A 21,579-nucleotide genomic window follows, 5' to 3' on the forward strand; every position below is an offset into this window, starting at 1 on the left:
CTTCCTCTCTGTTTTCCTTCTCAGCTCGTCATGGAAGACATTGGAAGCATCTTGGGCTTATGCCGGGGCATCTTCTGGATGGCGTCTGAGGCGAAGGTCAATAAGAGTCGCTGTCTCCGCCTCGCAGAGAGGGTCAAAGCCCTGGAAGATCTGGTTCAGCTATTCAAACAAAGAGGGCCGAGCCAGATCCCCCAAAACGTGAACAGTGCGCTCTGGAAACTCCACATGACTCTGACCGCGGCCCACCAGCTGGTCAAGAAATGCGTCACGCACAAATTTGTGAACCCGTTGAAGTGCATGAGTGAGTTCAACAGTGCGAATGAAGGTCTGATAGACACCTACCACGTCCTGTCTGGGGCTCTGCAGATCGATGGTCGATTCAACCATCCCCATCTTTTTGGGCCCCAGCAGCGGCCCCCAGGCCCCAGCCCTTTCGCTGCCATGATGGAGGTGGGAAACGACACCATGTATTACTCGGAGGCTTTCTTCCTCGCTCAGTGATTTGAGCAGGTTCCGTGTGTTGGACCTTCGTCGTCTCGTCGTATTCCTCCTCCAAAGCTAATTTGATCCACTTACATTTGGAAAACGCGCTCACCAACTTTCTTGCAGAGAAGATTGATGAACTTCGGTGTCGTACCGCTGATCGAAGACGTGCGTGCGGTGAAGAACCTTCATCACGTAACTTTTATTCTTTTCTTTCGCGGGTGACGTAAACAGCTTGATTCTCTAAAGGAGAAATGACCATAACGAGGTTTTCAAGCGAATATAGAGACCGACATGGCGACACAGTGTCATGATGAAGCTGGATGAAAAAAGTGAGGGTCTTGTGCCCACAGATCACACCTGGGCAACATCTGTATCCACCTGTATTAGAAAAACATCCAGCCGATCTCCACCTGATTTACGTGACTCTGTTTCAGTCTTTTGTGGCTTTAAACCTTGATGTTTCTGTTGCTAATGGTGATGAACCCGAATGTAATTTCACACGTAATCTTATACTTACACTTATTTCATAAGAAATTCTATCAATAAATTGGGTTTATACTGTAAAACAACATGTTTTTTGTCACCTGCTGACCTGAAATCCCCCTTAAATCTCCTTAACAGCTGTAACTGGAGTCTGCTGAATAAGCAGATAATAAATGATAATATAGTAAAACAGCTGAAACATTATCATATAATTCTTCGTAGGAGAAGTTGTAATTGCTTGTTTATATTCTGCTTATAAATGCTGTTTTTCATTCTCCAAAAGAAACAATTTAGAAAGGTGATATATATACATAGATTGTGTAAACAATGGAGATGTCAAACAATATTTTCTTAATAAATCTGTCTGTGTCTCAGCACTTCCTGTCCTCCCTCCTCTGTCGCTCAGCTCATTGGTTCCTACTGAAGATGTTAATCTTTAAAAACAGCTCACAAATATAAATGCGCCGCCGACAGTCAGAGCGGCGGCCATTTTGCTTCCAGGTTGTCCGTCTGTCCGTCACGTTCTCGTGGATACGATATCTCAGTAACGCCTTGAAGGAAACCTCTTCAAATTACGCACAAACGTTCACTTGTACTCAGGGATGAACTGATCAGATTTTGGTGTTCAAAGGTCAAAGGTCGAGGTCAGTGTGACCTCACAAAATACCTTCAGCCGTTACTTAAGACTTCACACAATTTCACACACGTGGTTCATATTTGATATTTTTCTGGATAAACAGGGATGTGACCTGGAACTAGTCCCAGCGGCGGAGGGATACGACCTCGAGACGGGAATTCCAGTATCCAAATACAAAGCATGATTTTGGTCCCATTACACTGATATGTTATCAAATGTCACGGAGAGTCGGTCGTGGTGGTTAATGATTCTCCGGCTGATACCTGAGAGCGAGCGGGAGGAAGCGGCAGCTCCTCGGCTCCGGGACTGGACTCATGCTGCTGAACGCTCTGCTCCTCGTGGCTCTGAGCTCTCGGAGCGTCTGGGCCCGAAAGTCCGAACCCTCCCTGGACGAGGGCGACGCCGGTTTGTTCAGGGGGTCGGACAAGTATGACTTCGCCGTGGAGGTTCCCGCCGCAGGGATGGAGTGTTTCTGGCACTTTGCTCACCAGAGTGGAAGCTTCTACTTCACCTTCATGGTGAGACAAGATAAAAGATAAGTGTGTTGTGTGATCGTGTAAGATGAACGCACAGCTGGAGTCTGAGCTGGCGTGTGTCTCGTCTTCACTGACTTTCAAGGTGAACCGGTTTGACTTCTACACATGTGAGCGTTTCCCTGGGTTACCAGATAGGAGTTTATAAATGTGTGTTATCATTTAAAAAATCAGACCTGCACAAAACACCTGAAGTTAAGATTTTCCTTTAAGTCTGAGTTACAGTTTCCTTAAAATAAAAACAGTTTTCTCCCAAGTTTCCTTAAAACGTTCACTATAGTATTTAAGGGTTTCTCCTCATCTCAGACTTAAACTTCAAGAATAACTTTAAAGTCACAGACGCCCTTAGCAACCAGGAAAGTTCACCGTGGTGAAGTTCCCGTCAACACAACGGGGAGATGAGATAACGGCGCTCTTCTTTAATGTGATAACAGGTTGGCCTATCACAGTAAATCAATGGTCTCCGTGGAAACAGTAGAGTTTTACTGCTGTAAAATCTCTTTCACCGCTGTAAATTACTATGGGAAGCTTTTTTAGAGATTCTGTGCGACACCCTTAACTAGTTCCCTCAGCTAAGGAGAAATTAAACTTTAAGTGTCAGACTTAAGTAGAAAAGTTAAAGTGTTTTGTGCAACCGGTCCTTGTTTTCATTATGTGGATTAAACCTGATTTGATCGTTGATAATTTGAAGTGCAGAAACACAGCTCCACAGTTACAGTTCGATCATGACGTAGAGTTTTTAAGTTGATCTTCTGTCCTTTTCAATCATTTTCAGACTTAGACTTTTCAGACTTTCACAGCTTGTTGTGGCGGGAACCAGGGTGATGGGAACTTCTGGGTCGATCTATGTCGGAAAAATACGTAGGAGACGTTCATTGTTGGTTTTAGTTTTGTCCACAGTAAGAAAAATACAGATTATCACCAACCTCGTCATGTGAGTGTGTTTTTAATCGTCTTATATTAAACGTGTGTCTGTGATCACAGGTGCAGTGGGTGACGGGGATGGCCAACAATCGCCGGCTGTTTGTGACGGTCAGTTCACCAAACGGCGCCCTCATGGCGTCCGTCACTGAAGCCGTCGGTCAAATGAATTTCCAGACCGAGGAGACAGGTGGGATCATCAGAAACGCTTCGGGCTCCGCCGTCCGTCCCGCTGTGTTCACACTGTAACTGCAGCTTCCTCCTCACAGGTTTCTACCGGATGTGTCTCGGAAACCACAAGAACCAGTTTGGAGGAATCAGAGTCTTTCTGAACTTTGGGGTCATCTACGAAGGATTGGAGGAGTCGGAGGGGGAGACAGTCCTCAACAGCACCTTGACTGGTATTGAGGTATTTGTCTTTCCAAATAAAATAAATAGAGATTTAAAGACATACACAGTCTCTACAGCCATTAAAGAGCAAGTACCAAGAGTCGTCCAGCAGATGTCGCCATTTAAACTGTATGAAATGCCTCAAAGCAGAAATGGTTCAGAGATCCTGAGGTGGAAGAAGTACACAAATCCTTCACTTAAGTAAAAGTACAGAAGCATAAAATCTACTTAAGATATCAAAAATAAAAGTTCTCCCGCAGTAAAATGTCGTCTGTGACTGATATATAAAACCATGTTAAATATCGGTTAGATTACAGCAGCATGTCAGAAATAAAGATCAAATATTTATAATCCAACTGTATGGTTGAAGTTTTCACAGTTTTACAAGTTTACAAAAGTTCGGTGACGATACAAACAACAACTAAACTAAACTCTTCAAAAACCTTGAGTAACCACTTAAACCTTAAAAAACATTAAACTAGTCAATGTGCTGTGTTTGGTTTAGGAGAGCGTACAGAAGCTCCAGAATCAGATCTTCCACATGTGGCGTCACTACAACTTCGCCCGCATGAGGAAAGGGAAGGATCACCACCTCCTCCTGTCCAACCTCAACTACGTCAACTGGTGGTCGGCGACCCAAAGCTTTGTCATCCTCCTGTCGGGATACCTGCAGCTCCGCGTCCTCAAGAGACTGTTCCACACGGACGCCAGTCGGCCGAGATGCTGAGAGCAGAACCTGCACACGTCTGGACCTCTTCATAATTTACTATTTTCTCTAATTCGATATTTATTGAAAAAAAATTTGGAAAAGAAAAAAGATCTTGCACATTATCTGCAATATTTTATTAAAGGTCCTCCAGTGTAAAGGTCTGTGTCCATGTGTAGTGTGATTATAGATCAGCTCTAGCTTCTATATTAATACTGTGAAAGTATCAAAGCCTCAGTCCACAGAGAAATGCACACAGCCTGTATTCAGAAACTGAGCCTTAAAACCAGCCGTCAGGACTTCTGGAACTTTGTGATGTCACAACGAAGCAGTCACCAAGCCCCGCCCACCTGGACCCACCATCCAAACCTTGCAGGATTTGGTTTCTCTCAGTGTTTTTACCTGAAATCTGCTATATTTTTATTGGATGACTCAGAAAACAGTCAGCCAATCAGAAGAGAGGCTCAGAGCCTCCTCTCTTCTGATTGGCTCACCGACCTGTTGTTACTAGAGCTCCAGAGAGAAGCCTGAGAGAGGAGATGTAAAACTACACTGAGGTGGTTTTTGGTTCTTAAAACCACAAATATATCTTATGGATCAAAACTTTAAAATAAAACACAGAAGAAGAAGAAAATATGGAGTTTTAAATCCTGTGGTCAACTTAGTGGCAGCAACATGTCAAGAAACAGAGCAATGTGCCAACAAAGGCAGTGAAGAAGAAGACTGCAAATAGATGTAAACCGAATTCAGACAAATTCTTTATGAGTAAGAAATTTGTTAGACCTCATAATGGAGAGGACACTCAACACTGGATATAAACAGAGCCATAGGGCAGGCCACCTTCAACACTGCATACTGTGAAGTATATTAATTAGCTAACAATCCATCTTTATGGTACCGTTAAGTTACCAGACCTGAACTCATTTTAATAAGTTTGCAAAACTTGATTTAATGATAAAAGATGAGCTGGTTTAATTAAAGCAACGATGAGATTTTGCAGCTCAAAGGAACTGCTTGTCCAGCGTTAGCATTAGCAGCTGTTTACTTTCTACTAGTTTTAGCCAAGAGGTTATAATTCGCCCTCTGAGCAGCGCCAGAGTCAACAGTGGAAAAAGCTGTTGGCGAGTAAAGGAATGAGGTTTGATGCTGAACTTACAACGTTTCTATTGGACTGGTGATGAACAGCTGTCAGTGCCAGTGTTGGCTATGCAGCCATAACAGAACAAAAAGCTCCTTTAAGGAAAGAGAGCGCGAGGACTGGATCGGACACCTCCTTCCTCTGGCATCTGACTGTCACACCTTTTAACACAGGAACGTCCAGGTCCAGAGCTTCTGCTGCTGCAAAACAACTACAAAGAGACAAAACAACAACAAAACAGAAACACAAAACAACCACAAGAAGACAAAACAACTACAAAGAGACAAAACAACTACAAAGAGACAAAACAACAACAAAAAAGAGACACAAAACAACTTCAAAGAGACACAAAACTACAACAAAGAGACACAAAACAACGACAGAGACACAAAACAACAACAAAGAGACAAAACAACAACAAAACAGAAACACAAAACAACCACAAAGAAACACAAAACAACGACAAAGAGACAAAACAACCACAAGAATACAAAACAACTACAAAGAAATACAAAACTACAACAAAGAGACACAAAACTACAGCAAAGAGACACAACGTGACCACAAAGACTCATTTCGAGTCTCGTTCAGTCTGTGTAGGGTCGGGGTCTTTACATAATCCGTCCATGGGTGTTTGTTTTGTGGAGTGTAGACCTGGTTCTCAGTCCACAGCAGCAGCAGCACTTGATGGAGCCTGGAAGTCTTTTACATCCAGACTGACTGTGACCTCTCCCTCCATCACAGTCCAGGCACATCTGACCCACTTCGGCCTGTATCCTGAGTGGATGACCTTTTGTGTCACGTGACTCTGTGGTTTCCTCACGTTACCTGGCACCTGTGGGTTCTCCAGCTCTAATACAGGCCCTCAACATGAAAATCAGGTTCAACATGTGAATGAGTATCTGTTGTTGTGTCTGTGCCAAAGCATCATACATGCCACGGGTGTTTCACATAAAAGCACCTGGCATGAGCAGGGAAGTGACGTTGGTGCTGAAAGACTGATTTACTTTCATTTTCTTCACTTTCCACACTCGCTGCTCCTGGATTCACAGACCGTCAACATCCGCTGACAGGTAAATCTTTTTTAAAATCATCTCCAACCAAACTCCTTTATAACTCTGATATGAAATATTACAATCTCCTGTGAAAACTAACAAAAAAGCTGCTGAGTTTTCAGCTTTGTGGCAACACATTTTTCAGGTGATCAAAAATGTATTTTGCTTAAGAAGAGGAAGATTTTCTGAAATCATAAATGAACAGTTAAAGGGCAGATTCAAAGTTTGTCAAGTCTGTCTTGACACAACAGTCCAGTGCCCACGTCAACAGTGAAACTTGTTTTTCTTGCTCTGATCATTAAAGAATTTCATGCAATTTTCAGTGTAATACACGAGAGACAAAAGCCTCAGTCGTCAGTCTGTGGATAAATAAATTCCAAAGGTGACCTGAAGCCAACAGGAAGTTTCAGCGGGCTGAAATCAACAGGGTGTCGTTAAAGTTTCCGTCTTTTTCGTACCAAATTGTGACGGACAGTGTTTACCCGTTGAGACAAAGTGAAACATCCTTTCATTCCTTAGCTTGTCTGAAAATTTAAAAACACATGGGTTTCAGTGGACAGCTGTGATTCATGTTATAGACTCTGCAATCTTGAACAGAAGTTTCAGCCAGCGGTTCCAGGCCGATGTTGGTAGAAGTCAGCACAAGTTGTATGATGTGAGTATGATGTGCTCTGATTAGTATAAACGTATTTAGGAGAAGACAGAAATGTAAAAGTGAAACAGTTTATAAATGGTTAATGAAACTGCAGTGGAATAAATGACCTTTGCTGACTCTCTATCAGAAACATGCGGAACGTTTTCATGAGTGTGGGTTTGGTTTACTGTCAGATTTCACAGAAGCCCCGCCCACTAACCTTCACACAGGTGTTTTATTTGGATGCTGTTTGTCTTGGCGTGGCGTGAACACAGAGACAGACTCAACTGCTGCACAGATTCATACAGTTCCAGCCTTGATTGTGAAAACTGACTGTTTCAGAGCTGAGATTCAGCAGCAGGAGAGAAGTGGTAAAAGTCTAGAGTACGACCAAAACCCGACTGAAGTTCTGCTCAGACATACTTTATTTGAGCAGATACCGATCCATTTAAATTTGCCTGAATGGGTCCTAATTGGCTCCGGACGTCTGTGTTTAGACTCAGATCTTCCTGTAAATATAAGAGAAATGTTTGCGGCCTTTCTTGGCTTCCGTACCCTTCAGTTCAGACTCGGCTTTGAAGTTCAGCTCAGTTCATTACGTTTCAGTCGTCGCTAACGGTTTCTCCGTCTCCACAGCTCATCATGGAGAACGTGGAACTGATCTTGTCTCTTTGCTACACAATCTACCAGAGGGTTGAGAACATAAAGTCCAACAAGGAGCGCTGCCAGCGAGTCGCCCAGAGGGTCCAAGACCTGGAGGCACTGGTCCTGACCATCAAACAAAGGGGGCCGGGCCAAATCTCGGCCCCTGTGCACCAGGCTCTGAAGGACCTCATCGTCACTCTGAATAGTGCCAAAGAGATAATGATGACATTCTCCCAAACTACGGGTTTTAAGAGCTTCCTGAAGTCCAGCAACCACGAGGAGAAGTTCTGCAGGATGAACGACAGACTCAACGATAACTTCCAGGTCCTGTTCGGAGCGCTGCAGGTCGAGCAGGGCAACATCCTGCAGAAAGTCTACGAATGTGTGGCGAGACCGGAGGAAGAGCGACCTCTTACCAGCCCCATAGCCCCGATGCCTCCCCCCACGCCTACAGCCCCGATGCCTCCCCCCACGCCTACAGCCCCGATGTATCCCCCCACGCCTACAGCCCCGATGTATCCCCCCACGCCTACAGCCCCGTTGCCACTTACCATGCCTATGTCTAACCCCATGCCTCCCATGCGTCACCCGACACCAGTGTATCGCCCTGCAGCTCCCACACCTGTGCAGTACATGGTGCCCCCCCCCAGGCCAGTGTTCGTCCGTGCAGCTGCCATGCCTGTGCGCTCCATCATGTCGCCCGTGCAAATGTACAACCCCGTGACCATGACTAGAGCCGTGACCCAGCTCCCTCTCTCCACCGCCGTTGTCTCCCAGCATGTCACCACTACAATGTACTCCGTCCCTACCTCCCCCACCACGGTCCCCATGCAACTCATCACCCCTGTTCGCCCCGTGACTGTTTCACAACAAAATGCATCTGTAGGTTTTATCAATTCGTTTTTACGTTAAAACAAGAGAAACCGGCTCTAAACTAAGTGTTTTAAAGTATTTCTGTGACGTGTGAGGACAGAGACGGAAGGAAGGTGGGACCGGGACTTTTTCTAGTGTTGCAACCGTCCTTTTGTTTCTCAGGAGACACGCCCGTTAACCCGTTAACTAGTGATGACATCATGTTTTCATTAATGAACTAACCAGTATGTGAAGAAGGAATGAATTAAATTAAAGCTCCATATGTTCTTCTTCTTCTGTGTTTTATTTTGAAGTGTTGATCCATCAGAAGATATAAAAACCATCTCAGTGTAGTTTTACATCTCCTCTCTCAGGCTTCTCTCTGGAGCTCTAGTAACAACAGGTCGGTGAGCCAATCAGAAGAGAGGAGGCTCTGAGCCTCTCTTCTGATTGGCTGACTGTTTTCTGAGTCATCCAATAAAAATATAGCAGATTTCAGGTAAAAACACTGAGAGAAACCAAATCCTGCAAGGTTTGGATGGTGGGTCCAGGTGGGCGGGGCTTGGTGACTGCTTCGTTGTGACATCACAAAGTTCCAGAAGTCCTGACGGCTGGTTTTAAGGCTCAGTTTCTGAATACAGGCTGTGTGCATTTCTCTGTGGACTGAGGCTTTGATACTTTCACAGTATTAATATAGAAGCTAGAGCTGATCTATAATCACACTACACATGGACACAGACCTTCAGACTATATAGATCTTTAAAATTAAGATTCAAATCATCATATTTTAAAGTGGCAATTTTACATATCAGACCAAATTTTACTGGATAATCCAAAGTTATGAAATCACGTTTATTAATATATTTATTGCTGCTGATTATTATGAATAATTTTGTTGACAGAATTATTAATTAAACCAACATCAATATTTATTAATTTATTATGAACAGTAAAGCAGATTACAGTGTTTATGAAGCAGTCATACCTCGTTATCAAGAGCCAGAAAAGTAAAATATGCTGAGACGTACACATGAAACATAACAAGTGATGATTTTAGGATATTAATATAAAAGTATTATTTGGATGTTTACACACATATTATGAGTAAACAATGAGGCATGTCTGGACTGGTGTTAAACATTTACTAAGCTCGTCTTCACTGCAGAACACAGTAGTAAGCTCTACTTTCATAGGCGATTTTTGACTCCACTATTTGCAGTATGTCTTCCTGCTCGGCCATTTTGTTCTCCTGCTCAGCCATCCTCCTCTCCTGCCTCGCCAGCTGTAACTCCTGCTCGTCCAGCTTCTTCTCCTGCTCGTCCATCCTCTGCTCCTGCTGGATGTGCAGAGCCACGGACAGAGTCACAAAGGTGTCGGTCAGACTTTTGTTCAGGTTCTCGAACTCTAGTTTGTAGTCGCCTGATTTCATGGCGTGATGCAGCTTGTGTGCATCCATGAATTTTTTGATCAGCTCAGTGGCCGATAACACGGCCTTGTCGAGTTTCTCCAGAGCATCCTTCATGTCGTCAGAGAGTCGCTCCGGCACTTTAAGTTGGATGAAAACCAGCAGTTTCTCCAGGGCTCTCAGTCTCTGCAGGATGTGGGGACACTGCTGATCGTTGTTCTTCATCCTGTCAAACAGGTTGTAGACGACCGTGAAGGATTTGAAGACCTCCATTGTCAGCTGGTGAGACAGGAAGTCGGTTAGCTTAGAACGAAAAATGTACCGATATTGATCAGGCGTGAATGGCAACTACGATTCTCGCTGAGGCGAGTTACATTGATTGTTCTGGTGAATATGATCGGAGCATCATGAGCTGAGTTTGAGGCTTTAAGAGAACCATACCGAGCTGTAAGAGCTACAACAGGAAAGACAAAACTAATATTCTGCTTCTTTGAAATCTTTTCTAATATAATGTTGTTTTCAATTAATAAATATACACTTAAGAAAACACATTCAACACACATGCTGCAAATACTCACAACACGACCGGAAGTGTATGTTAATACTTGTTGTTCAATGCTATTAACTTCAAAAAGTCACAAAGCATTGAACAAGTGCGTCCCAGCCTGGTGCATCACTCTTTAGTGTCCCCTGGAAACTGTAGTGTATTATCCACTTCATTTCTCTTTTATCTTAATAGTCTAAATGGTTGTATGTTCTTCCTTTATGTATCTCTTATTCTAAAGTTCAAGAAGGGTGCCAACTAAGATGTTGTTGAAGGTTTCCTTGAACCATCCATTATAAGTTGAGGTTAAGGAATGTGCATTAAGGGGCAAAACTGTTCACACATCAGTTTTCTGTTAACCATGATACGGGTGACTCAGGATGTGGGGGTCTTTGCTGGCCCAAAAGGTTAAAGGTCAAAGACCAGAGGCCTGAGACCAGATGTGGTCAACCTCTGGGTAAAGGCTCCTCTATTGAAAGAAGGGCAATTCCCAAAGGAGGGTTGAGACGGATAAATAGAGGGGTTTGTGAGACAGTAGGAGAGAGATCTCACATCGGCAGAGATGCTCCAGGATTCGGCATTTTTTGACACTGTTTCTTTCTTGTAAATAAACTTCTTTTTGATTGCAAGTAAAGACGTGTCAGCGGTGATCACTTCTTCACATCAGCACCTCGAGATACCACAAAACACTTCCTTTGTGTTGTCAGTATTTGCAGCACGTGTGTTGTCAAATCCATGAAGATATTTTCTAAATTCGTTTGTATTTTGTCTATTTGTGTGTGTTTTCTTAAGTTGCGGTGCGTAGAAGACTTAAGAGCGACAACATAAAGGGAATAATAAAAACTACAAATATGTCCCGATTAACACACAACAGCTAGCCACCATGCTGAAGATAAAACCTTTCGCTTTATGAGGCGATGTGAACTTCATTCTGGTGCAACTTTCCAGACAGACTGAAAGGTTTGTTTTCAGTGCACCAGTCCAGATGCTGGTTTTTCCCAGTTTGCCCAGTGGTCGAAGACAACATGTCCGGTACTCACTGGTCCAGAGTACGAGCTACTAGAACTTGACCCTGACAAGTTTAGAAACAGTGTCTTTAAGACATACTTTGACACAGTTTGTCCAGAGCAGAAAAATGTCACTGTAGAAATGGATTAAGCAGATTTCCCTGGCTGCCATAGACGACAGGTAGAAGCTGCTATTGGTCGTAACATTGAGCCTCGTTCTAATTAAAAGGTTAAATAATATATCAAGAGTAAATGGTAACTTACCGTAAAGTGGATACCATGCAAGCTGTCAGAAGTAATCCAGGTATATGTGGGAGAAAGCTAAACTTTCATTTATATCCTCTAATGTAGGTCAGCTGATAGGTTATCATCCCTCTCTGCTGTGGCGTCATTCGTGTTCTCTGGTCAGACACATTACAGATCTATACCCAAGATAATTAGACTCCTTACGTCCACACCCATCGGACACGAACAGGGTCAGCCTCATTTAGGCTCCAGAGACCATCACAGGTCTCTGCAGGTCTCTGTCTGCAAGTCTCTGTCTGCAGGTCTCTGCAGGTCTCTGTCTGCAGGTCTCTGTCTGCAGGTCTCTGTCTGCAGGTCTCTGTCTGCAGGTCTCTGCAGGTCTCTGTCTGCAGCTCTCTGTCTGCAGGTCTCTGTCTGCAGGTCTCTGTCTGCAGGTCTCTGCAGGTCTCTGTCTGCAGGTCTCTGTCTGCAGGTCTCTGTCTGCAGGTCTCAGCAGGTCTCTGTCTGCAGGTCTCAGCAGGTCTCTGTCTGCAGGTCTCTGTCTGCAGGTCTCTGCAGGTCTCTGTCTGCAGGTCTCTGTCTGCAGGTCTCTGTCTGCAGGTCTCTGTCTGCAGGTCTCTGTCTGCAGGTCTCTGCAGGTCTCTGTAGACCTACAGGAACTCTGAAGGTTGACCTGTGGTTACACAACTACAGTTAGATAATCTAACTGTTAGTGATCATTGGAACAAAATACAGTTGTTTATATCTTTACTGGTTTATTGTAACCTTCATTAAATTACACTTCAATAAAGTCACATCGTTCACTGAGGTCAGGCGTGTGTCTTCCCAGCTCAGACCAAGCAGATTTTGTTCGCAGCTGTCTTGTCGCCCTGCTGGAAAAAAAAAACAAAAAAACAAAAATGAAACTTAAAGGTGAAAGTAAATTGTTGCTAGACTAAAATATTTTATGGATTATTTGGACTGGACAGTGATATTAATATTGAATCACTGAATCTCTGCTGCAGCCTGTAATCTAAAGCGTTCCCTGTTTGGCTTCACATCTTGTTACCAAAGTTACTTCTTTCCAGTCAGTTGTCTACAGCAGGGAAGTTTGGGCCCTGTGATTATGCTGTGTCACACAGAATGATCTCTGTGTTTGATAATCTGCTGTACAAATACATTTGCCCTCTGTTGGAAAAATGATGATACTTTATGACTAGATAAACATTGTTATCGTCAAATGAATCCTGAACATGAAACCATATGAGAAATATCAGAGAGGAACAAAGTTCCTCCAAGATACTATGCCCACAGGTTTCTTATGATAAACATGTATCTATGTCTGCCGGGTGCATAAATCCCCCCCCCCCCATATGCTCTGTACATAAATCCTGTGTGAACCTTGTATTCTTTGAACATTTGCACTGCAAGCTCTTTGTGTGTAACTTGTTCCCTCGCTGCAAGAATAAATATCCTACTCTTGTGAATTTCAGACAGCGCTCCTGAGTTTGTTTGACAATTTTCCTATCACCCTCACTGCTGCACCCTTGACCCCGGGTGTTTCACATGAAACCAGCGAGCCTGACAGATCATTAATAAAAGAGTGAGTCAGGACGCCTCTAGAGCCCCCACCCCACCCCACCCCGGTCATCGTGCAGTAAGTTACAACACTTCTGTGGAAAGGAAAAGTAAAATAAATCCTGGGTGTGTCAGCACTGAGGAGCGAAAACAAATCTCTGAGGGGGGAAGGACTGTTAGTTCCTAGCAGCAACAGGAAGTCTGAGCAGCAGAGGGAGGAGCTGAAGGCTACACAGCTACAGCTACACCGCCTTTTCTCTTCCTCGCTCAGCTCTCACACAGAATACACGTCCGTCCAGACCGGCAGCTGTTACTGACTTCCACTTACAGGTAAATTATGGTTTTGTTTATGATTAACTCTGCTGATAGCTCTTCACGTGTCCTCTGGTTGGGAGCACAGCGAGTCATTTCTCTACAGCTGATATACAGTTATACTGTATAGTTCCTCACAGTTTTCCCAGAGAGGAACTTTCCTTTCCTGGTGAAAGCGACACAGAGGAAAATAGTTTCCAAAATGAATATCACTGCTGAGGAGAAGCTCCTTCAGCATCTGGGTTTCGGGGGGTTAATCCGCTCACATGACCAAAGTACAGTCCTTTTGAACACATTTGTACACGCTCTGAGAAGCTCAGGATCTGCAGACAAACAAGAACTCAATTCACACTTTACGTAGTGTAGCTTTAAATGGAAATGTGTAAGAGTTATAGATCGGGGTTTTTACAGAACACCACTTTGTATTCCAAGCACGTTTTCACTGAGCAGCTTGTTTCCCTTCAGAACACAGTGATTCACTTGTCGCTCTGTAACAACTTTAAAGCCAAAGGATTTGTAATAAAAACAAGCAGTGGAAGAAGTTCTCCTTTTTAAAAATACTAATCCATTCATTCATATGAAAATGATGAGTAAAAGTCCTGCATTCAAAATCCTACTCAGGTTAAAGTGCAGGAGTATTATCAGAAAAATGTACTCAGCGTGAAAGTAAAAGTACTGGTTATGCAGGGAAATGATGCATGTGAAAAATACTTTTTTTTTTTTTTTTACAGTGGAGCTGGTTTAGTCAAGTTGTTTCTGACCGAGATGATGGGATGATGGAAGAGGGAAGAAGAAAAACTTCCTCTTATCTTTTAAAAAATACTGAATAGGAAGAAAGTGTCTCTGGCCCCGCCCGTCTCTAGACAAGGGGCCCAACCAGATTCTTTTTGGAAGAGGAAAGACCGATTTAATCTTTAACATTGTGTTGTATTTTATAAGAGATCAGTTTCATATATCATCTAGTCTGTGCACAACTTACTCTGAAAAGTAGTTAGTAACTATAGTTTTAAAGGTCCCGTATAATCTAAAGGTAGATGTCCATGTCCAAGAATTCAGCTCTTGAGAAGCTTTTCATCTTCAGGCTTTAAGAGGCGAGGCGAGTTACAAAACCAGACATGTCCACAGACCTGACGGACCTGACAGGGTGGTCACCAGGAAGCACCAACACTAAACCTCTCAATTCCTCCTTGCTGTAAATCAGTAAAACTGTTGCGTCAGAAAACTTTCAATAACTGCTGAACAGTGAATTTTCTTTCTTAGGTTTTGTTCTTTAGGAAACAGAGAGACCTGTCTCCCTGTGACACTCCCAGCCTCGGGGTGATGGACTGTGAGTTCTGCTCTCAACATGAATCTGTTTCAATCGCCGATTTTATGCTTTAACTCTGAAACCAACCTCCCTTTTCTTTAAATATATTCATCCTGTCCGGTGTGGGCGTTAACGTGGTTTAACTTTGTGGAACGAAGTGTTAATTTGTCTCTCCATGATTTCTGATTTCCCTCCTCTGTTGGTGACTCTCAGCTCCAAGCCTGGTTCCTGCCGAATATGTAAATGATCACAAATATATGGTTTTCTTTTTCTTTTTTAAATGCCCCGTAATTTACTAAAACAGGTACTCAAACTGGGAGAAATAGTGCTATTTGTCTGGGACTATTTTCAGTGCTGGATTAATCCACATTTGGTGCTTTAGTTTAGTAACCACAGCCAGTCTCAGCTTCCTTAGGTGAGTCAGACTTGCGCAGTATAATCCAGGTTATTTCAGCTCAGATAACTGTCCTTCGATCAGCTCTGACTTATTTCATTTCACTGCTATAAGTTCATTTCTTCTCTGTCTTTCCAGCTGATCATGGACTACGTGGAGCCCATCCTGACCATTGTCTCAGAGATCTACACGCTGATCCAGAATGTGAAGGCCAATAAGAAGAGCTGCCGTCGTGTTTTTGGCCGAGTCCAATCCCTGGAGCAGCTGGTGAAGTCCATCCAACAGAGAGGGACAGTCCAAGTCTCTGATGACGTAGAAAAAGCCCTCAAGGAACTCAACGGCGTTCTGAAATCAGCACAAACAATCATAGATAAGTACGCCTCCTCTAACTGGGTGAAGCTCATCCTGAAATCCAGCAGCCACAAAGAGGAGTTCATCATTGTCAATGAGCGCCTCAATGAGACCTTCCAGCTGCTGTCTGGAGCTCTGCAATTGGAGCAAGGGAATGCGCTGTACATGGTTTATGTAGAGGTCTCCAAAAAGAAGGACGATGAGGATGCCGGGACAGAGGACGACGCGGAGCTGAAGGACTGTGAGCGAAACCGATTTTGACTGGTTTTGAGTTGCACACATAGAGCGGAAGAAATATAACTAGGAGTCAGAGTGTGTTTGCCTTTGTGTCATCAGTTGTGTTTGTCTGTTCCTCAGTGCTCCTGGAGAACATGAGGGAACAGCAAGAGAAACTGGACGCCATCAAAAGCGACGTGGAGAAGCTCATAGAGATAAGTGAGTGCACCAAAACACAATCTCTGCATCAGTATTGTTAATACAACAAGTACTAGAAGCTGCAGCAGTTGTAGCTGGCATACTAATAGGACAATAACTAATCGTAATGACATTTAATCCACTGGTATTTTTTAGATAAATGTATTTATACAGGTTTTGAAAACGCCCTTAGTTAACTCTGAGTTGAGGGAAACTCATAAAAATAATATAAAACTGATCAAATTATTGCACAATGACAAAGTTTGTCCGTAGATAATCCAGGAGTTGCCTTGTGTATTTTCACAGTGAATACGCCCCGCAAGGCTGAAGACAACCAAATGATCAGACAAAGCGATCTGCAGTACGAGAGAAAGCCCTTCATGAAGACAGCAACCTCAGAGGTCTACAAGGGAAAGTATCATGGATTCGAAGTGGCCATCAAGAGATACACGGAACCTGTGAACAAAAGCCCAAGGTCTGTGCGACACTGCAGGACGATACCGAAGCAAAATACAGGAAAACTTGTGTCGTACCTGTATAACGTTTAGATTTTTTATCTGATTTTTGAAGCTTTAGGCTTAAACTGACCCGTCGCGTGTCTCTGTTTTCAGGGAGATACGTGCTTTTTTCGAGAGGGAGGTTAAAACCATGAAACAGTTTCAGTCGCCCAACATCCTGCGAATGTATGGCATCTCTGTCCGGGACGAAGACGGTGAGTAGTAGTGAGGATGTGAATCAGCCACGTAGCACAGTTACAATAATAAATAATGCAATGTGTCCCTGTGATTGCCTGTAGGACCCAACCCTCAGTTCCTCGTTGTCACGGAGTACTGTGAGCTGGGAAGTCTCCGACAGGTTCTGGACTCTAGCGTTGAACTGTCCTGGGCCAAGAAAGCTCAAATGTGTCTGGACGCAGCACTAGGACTCTACCAGTCAGTCTATACTAATTAATATGTCAAATTTAAATGTGCAAAGAATGACTCTTTAACACTTTCACAGTATTAATATAGAACCTAGACCTGTATATATTATATGGAGCTTTAAGATAGATCAGTATAAACTGTACCTTCATCGTTTTTGCCACTAGATGGCAGAGTTACTATGATATCCAGAACTACAGATGAAGCCGATAATTTATTCACTAATGAGTATCTCTGTTTTGTCTCAGACTGCATCACACTGGAGAAAAAAGTAGGATTCATGGATGCATCACCAGCAGCAAGTTCCTGGTGGCTGAGAACTACAGGGTCAAGGTACTGAAGTCAGTGCATGCTGGGATTGCCCCCAGCCAATTGAATGGTGGTATTCAGGGGGTTGAGGACAATGTATTAAGTCTCATACGGTGTTATTTTTGTTTTTTGTATTTGACAGCTGGGAGGTTTTGAGCTGGCCAAAACAGAGACGTCATTGAAAAGGTCGAAAACTGTCGAGAGCAGGTCCTCGTGCTACGAATCTCCTCAGAAGCTCAACGACATCAACTACGAGTACAGCGACAAGTGTGAGATATACAGGTCAGATACCAGACAGGGATCAATCTATACAGCTGCACAACACCTACAGTATATCATTTTTAAAATGATGTGAATTATATAGTATAAATGAAACACTAAATATAACAAAATATAACAGTGGTTCTCAAAGCACCAGTCTTAGGGATGAGATTTGTTTCTATTTTTTAATTGTACATTTTATTGACATTTTACCACATGAAAAAGCGAAGCAACGTTTACTTTACCTTCATTTCTGTCAAATATCTAAACTGTAAAAATAAGCAGGAAACATGAGAATCACCACATTTAAAATGTTGCTGTTGCCATTTTTCTGCAATTAAGGCCATGACAGCCAACAGTTGCCGGATGTTGAAGAAAGTTATATTAATAAATGCTCATTGTTTTTGTTCACTTTGTAAAAACTCATCAGGTTGGCAGTTCTGTGTGTTAATACATCATCAATAGAGGGACATAGCTTCCTTCCAAGGGTTATAAATGCTAAGAAGTCACATGCTAATAAGTTGCTGCTGCTAAATCAGTTGTGGTCCTGATGTTCTGCAGCTGTTTTCCAGAAGGTATCTGGTTTCTGATGAATAAAGGAGCTAAAAAATCTATTCTTATTTATGGTTTATATAATGTCTTAGTACGTGATTTATAAACCATGAATAAAGCCATTACTTGCAACTGCATGAACACTTTATAATGTTTGACTTATAAGTAAGTGCCACTAAATGTGTTAATACAGACAGCTGCTCAGAGTAGCCACTGCATGACAGTTGAATTCATAGAGATTCAATAATGAATTTTATAATTAAGCAATGAAACCAACCTCACCTACAAATGTTGTCTTTCAGCTTTGGTATCGTCCTGTGGGAAATTGTAACTCGTAAGATCCCTTTTCAATGTGAGTATCTGTCTGTGTCTCAGTATGTTGAGCTGCCTGGACATCTTCACCTTTCTCCTTCCTGTCCGCAGAAGCATCAGCATTACTCTCACGTGCTGACAGTAAACATATCAAACAAGCAGTATGGAGGAAAAAATATCTAAAAATCAATCTATTCAAAAATATTTACCATGAACTGACAAGGACACTGTCCGGTCACAAGGCAGAGGATCTATTAAGGAAAGAAGCCTGAATGCTAAAGAGGATCTTTGCTTCAGTGCACACCTGAGGTAGTGTGTAGCCAAGGCAGCAAGCTAGTGTGCACTGTGCAGGTCGGGAAAGCGTTGCTTAGCAACAGTTCAGTGCCAGTCCAGTTGTTGTTGGCGTAGCCAAAACAAACAAATCATAATCTGTAGCTTATTACTGTTAAACATGGCGCTCGTAGAACTGTTGTATAAAAGCTAAATCACACTGGAGGATGTGTTGTACTGAATATCAGCGCGGCTGTGTGATAATGCTAAAGTCATTTGCTCGTTTACTTGCTAATTTTCCCTCTTGACGCTTAATACGGAAGTTTAGTTTCCGCATTCGTCTACGCATGCGTGTAATGTGTGCGATATCATAACTGATCTCAGAACAGTAGAAGCTGAGTCAAGGACAGTTTAACGCGTTAACGTGGCTATAGCTAATCGCCCATTAAAAGTCCCAGGATTATCCTGCAGAATAAAAAAATGACTATAGAACATTTCACTTAAATGTTGATGATGTGTCTTTGTCTCTTTTCTCCAGTTTGTTCAATTGAACAAATCGAACAGAAAGTGTGTAAAGAAAGATCTTGCGAACCGTTTCCTGACGACTGCGTTGACTGTCCTGAAGCGCTGCGCAGGCTGATCGATGACTGCCGGGAGTACGACGGCTTCCACAGACCAACAGCTGGAGGTGAACCAGTCACCCCATTTTAAAAACTGTTTACTTTGTAAGAAATCATCTAAAATAATAATAATAATAATAATAATAATAGCCAACTAACATCATGGTAATCTTTCTCTTCTACAGTGCTGGTGGACGAGCTGCAGGTCCTGGTGGCACAGTTAAAGAAGCAATAAAAGTCTTCAACCTGCCACTTCATCACAAGTATTCAGGATTTCTGAAGGTTGAGAGGAAACAAAATGTTTAAGTCATAAAACTAATCTATAGATAGATAGATAGATAGATAGTAGTGGTAATAATAGTTAATAAACATTCATAGTTTAATAGTTCAATATATGACTTTGCATAAATCACCAAAAAAAAAGGTATATAAGGCACTAAAAGACTTAATGTGACTCTGGTGTAAGCTGCTGGGTTCCTTCTCCTGCATCTTTTTACAGTTGTGGTGTGTTGTGTTTAAACAGCTGTAACTGAACATTTTTTTTTAAGTGAATGTATTTTAACCTGTTAGAACAGGTAGCTGGTAACTTGGATTCCTTTGGAGCTGGTAGTAATTTCAGGGAACTTTGGAGAAGCCATATTTACCAATAAAATGCTGTGATTTCAACAGAGCAGCTGTATTTTATAGCATTTATCAACCACAGGACAGCAGGCCTTCACTACCTTGTAAATCCTCTCTTTGTAAGTGAGCCGTATTTAAATCTCAAACATGCACCAAACTGTTTCTCAGGAGATTTTAACACCAGCTCTGGAGACTGCTGTAACTCCATCTCATCAAACTGAATATGTCTCCACTTAGTGGTGACAAACGTTACGTTTTCATGCTGTTACAAAATTGTGTTTCATGTAATTTAGCCTTTAGCTTTGACCATTGAGTCTGTGAACAAAAGCAGTGTTTTAATGCAACATGACCGGTTTTAAAGGCTGAAATGTGTCATTGAATAAGATTCAGTCTTCTTCACTCAAACTGATGAAAAGAGAAACCACAGAGGGGGAGTTGTATTCTTATTTTCAATAAAATTTCTTATTTTAACCCAAGTTGCCATGAATTGTGGATCTTTTTATTGCTGCCAGTTTCTGTTCCCAGCCTCCTTCTCCTCTCACTGCACCCTTAAAACGAAGGTCATTTTGCTCATGATGTTACTTATCTCATCACTTTTCATGATCTGTAGTTTTCCTTTTCCACATCTTCCATTTTTTTAAATTCTAGTGTGAGTATGCGGGCAAGTTTTTGTTCTTTGACAGATAATTTATTATTACGACGGAGTACTAGGACCACATGGAGGAAATAAACAACCTGAAATTTCGTGAAAAAAGTCATAATATTATGAGAAGAAAGTGGTAATTTTAGGTTACGTGTTTTAGAGGGGAAATATCAAAGGAGCAGCAGGGTTCACCTGTATACATAATATTACTTTTATCGCAAAATCACGACTTTATTCTCATCATATCATCACTTTATTCTAGAAATTTCTGATTTCTTTTTTTCCTCAATGCGGCCCTCATACTTCTAACAGTTGCTTCTAATATTTTGTCCACATTTATTATCAATGAGAGAGGCTAACTAACAGAAGCACTTCTCTGTATAATGCAACACTGCATGATTCAACAGCACCACAAACTGCAGCCTCTTTTATGAACATTATAAGCTTCATGGAGGAGGATTTATTGTAGGATTGATTGTTGTATTAGATTACTTTAGTTTTAGTTAGGTGTTCCTAATAAACTGCCAACTATGTGATGAAAAATTGAGTATCACATACAGAACATCACATCTGCAAAAACGATTTATTGTGAAGCTCTTTATTTTATATGGACAATACTACAAAAAATACTACAATTCAAAATAATAATTGGACACTCTATTGATTCAATACAATACAAACTGTAGAAACCTGTAAAGCCTTAAATATTTTTCCTTTAATATCTTTGTTTTGTTTCATGGTATCCCTATGTATATAGATTGGTTTTCTCCTTTTGTCCTTATGAAATTCTTTTTTTAAAACTATTTTTGTTTCATCATCCTTATTTCCTTTTAATGTATTTATTTTATTTGCATATATTGTCCATATTTTACTATGTATCTTATTTCAGAAGTTATGATTGTTTCCTCCATTTTCAATGTTTAATTTTGCAGTAAGATGAAATGGAAAATGATTTGAATAATAAAACATTGGGGGGGGGACATCACATCAGAAGAAGAAGAAGAAGAAGAAGCAGCAGTGTTTCTGAAACAATGAGAGTGTCGTTCATCTTCGCA

The 21,579-nt window shown here is 42.1% G+C and overlaps 4 protein-coding genes and 1 long non-coding RNA gene across 6 annotated transcripts; 3 read left to right on the forward strand and 2 right to left on the reverse strand.

Annotated features, from left to right (window-relative positions):
- The first annotated feature begins 1,615 nt into the window (after positions 1 to 1,615).
- On the forward strand, positions 1,616 to 4,331 carry LOC130176515 (transmembrane emp24 domain-containing protein 6-like). Its single transcript, XM_056387653.1, has 4 exons — positions 1,616 to 2,124; positions 3,124 to 3,250; positions 3,330 to 3,469; positions 3,956 to 4,331. The coding sequence occupies exons 1-4, from the start codon at positions 1,921 to 1,923 to the stop codon at positions 4,175 to 4,177; spliced, it is 693 nt and encodes a 230-aa protein (XP_056243628.1). The 5' UTR covers positions 1,616 to 1,920; the 3' UTR covers positions 4,178 to 4,331.
- A 2,500-nt stretch (positions 4,332 to 6,831) lies between these two features.
- Positions 6,832 to 8,763, forward strand: LOC130176706 (uncharacterized). The gene is made up of 2 exons (XM_056387932.1): positions 6,832 to 7,004; positions 7,620 to 8,763. The coding sequence occupies exon 2, from the start codon at positions 7,626 to 7,628 to the stop codon at positions 8,538 to 8,540; it is 915 nt and encodes a 304-aa protein (XP_056243907.1). The 5' UTR covers positions 6,832 to 7,004; positions 7,620 to 7,625; the 3' UTR covers positions 8,541 to 8,763.
- Positions 8,764 to 9,397: 634 nt separating this feature from the next.
- On the reverse strand, positions 9,398 to 12,026 carry LOC130176707 (golgin subfamily A member 6-like protein 10). The gene is made up of 2 exons (XM_056387933.1): positions 11,701 to 12,026; positions 9,398 to 10,164 (listed from the first exon to the last, which is right to left on the reverse strand). Exon 2 carries the CDS (start codon positions 10,156 to 10,158, stop codon positions 9,637 to 9,639), a length of 522 nt encoding a protein of 173 aa, XP_056243908.1. The 5' UTR covers positions 10,159 to 10,164; positions 11,701 to 12,026; the 3' UTR covers positions 9,398 to 9,636.
- Positions 12,027 to 13,305: 1,279 nt separating this feature from the next.
- LOC130176705 (mixed lineage kinase domain-like protein) lies at positions 13,306 to 20,357 on the forward strand. Of its 2 annotated transcripts, none has more exons than XM_056387930.1 (11): positions 13,306 to 13,569; positions 15,390 to 15,843; positions 15,960 to 16,037; positions 16,323 to 16,491; positions 16,628 to 16,728; positions 16,813 to 16,948; positions 17,185 to 17,269; positions 17,388 to 17,527; positions 18,361 to 18,410; positions 19,179 to 19,328; positions 19,446 to 20,357. In XM_056387930.1, exons 2-11 carry the CDS (start codon positions 15,396 to 15,398, stop codon positions 19,493 to 19,495), a joined length of 1,407 nt encoding a protein of 468 aa, XP_056243905.1. In that variant the 5' UTR covers positions 13,306 to 13,569; positions 15,390 to 15,395; the 3' UTR covers positions 19,496 to 20,357. The 2 variants fall into 2 exon arrangements, with proteins under 2 accessions (XP_056243905.1, XP_056243906.1); XM_056387931.1 differs by lacking the exon at positions 13,306 to 13,569 and adding an exon at positions 14,810 to 14,878.
- LOC130176708 (uncharacterized) lies at positions 15,459 to 19,185 on the reverse strand. The gene is made up of 3 exons (XR_008828911.1): positions 18,580 to 19,185; positions 18,341 to 18,471; positions 15,459 to 15,596 (listed from the first exon to the last, which is right to left on the reverse strand). It is a non-coding gene; the product is annotated as an uncharacterized LOC130176708 (long non-coding RNA).
- Positions 20,358 to 21,579: the final 1,222 nt, after the last annotated feature.

The sequence above is a fragment of the Seriola aureovittata genome, chromosome 10 (assembly GCF_021018895.1).
Source record: "Seriola aureovittata isolate HTS-2021-v1 ecotype China chromosome 10, ASM2101889v1, whole genome shotgun sequence".
NCBI lineage: Eukaryota > Metazoa > Chordata > Actinopteri > Carangiformes > Carangidae > Seriola > Seriola aureovittata.

What these genes read in the sequence shown, in the direction of transcription:
- LOC130176515 (XM_056387653.1), top strand. Translation starts at nt 1,921, where the DNA reads ATGCTGCTGAACGCTCTGCTCCTCGTGGCTCTGAGCTCTCGGAGCGTC. An exon ending in GCTTCTACTTCACCTTCATG is followed by an intron (nt 2,125 to 3,123) that starts GTGAGACAAGAT and finishes CTGTGATCACAG; the next exon opens with GTGCAGTGGGTGACGGGGAT. An exon ending in GCACCTTGACTGGTATTGAG is followed by an intron (nt 3,470 to 3,955) that starts GTATTTGTCTTT and finishes TGTTTGGTTTAG; the next exon opens with GAGAGCGTACAGAAGCTCCA.
- LOC130176706 (XM_056387932.1), top strand. Translation starts at nt 7,626, where the DNA reads ATGGAGAACGTGGAACTGATCTTGTCTCTTTGCTACACAATCTACCAG.
- LOC130176707 (XM_056387933.1), bottom strand. Translation starts at nt 10,158, where the DNA reads ATGGAGGTCTTCAAATCCTTCACGGTCGTCTACAACCTGTTTGACAGG.
- LOC130176705 (XM_056387930.1), top strand. Translation starts at nt 15,396, where the DNA reads ATGGACTACGTGGAGCCCATCCTGACCATTGTCTCAGAGATCTACACG. An exon ending in GCAGCACTAGGACTCTACCA is followed by an intron (nt 16,949 to 17,184) that starts GTCAGTCTATAC and finishes GTTTTGTCTCAG; the next exon opens with ACTGCATCACACTGGAGAAA. An exon ending in GACAAGTGTGAGATATACAG is followed by an intron (nt 17,528 to 18,360) that starts GTCAGATACCAG and finishes GTTGTCTTTCAG; the next exon opens with CTTTGGTATCGTCCTGTGGG.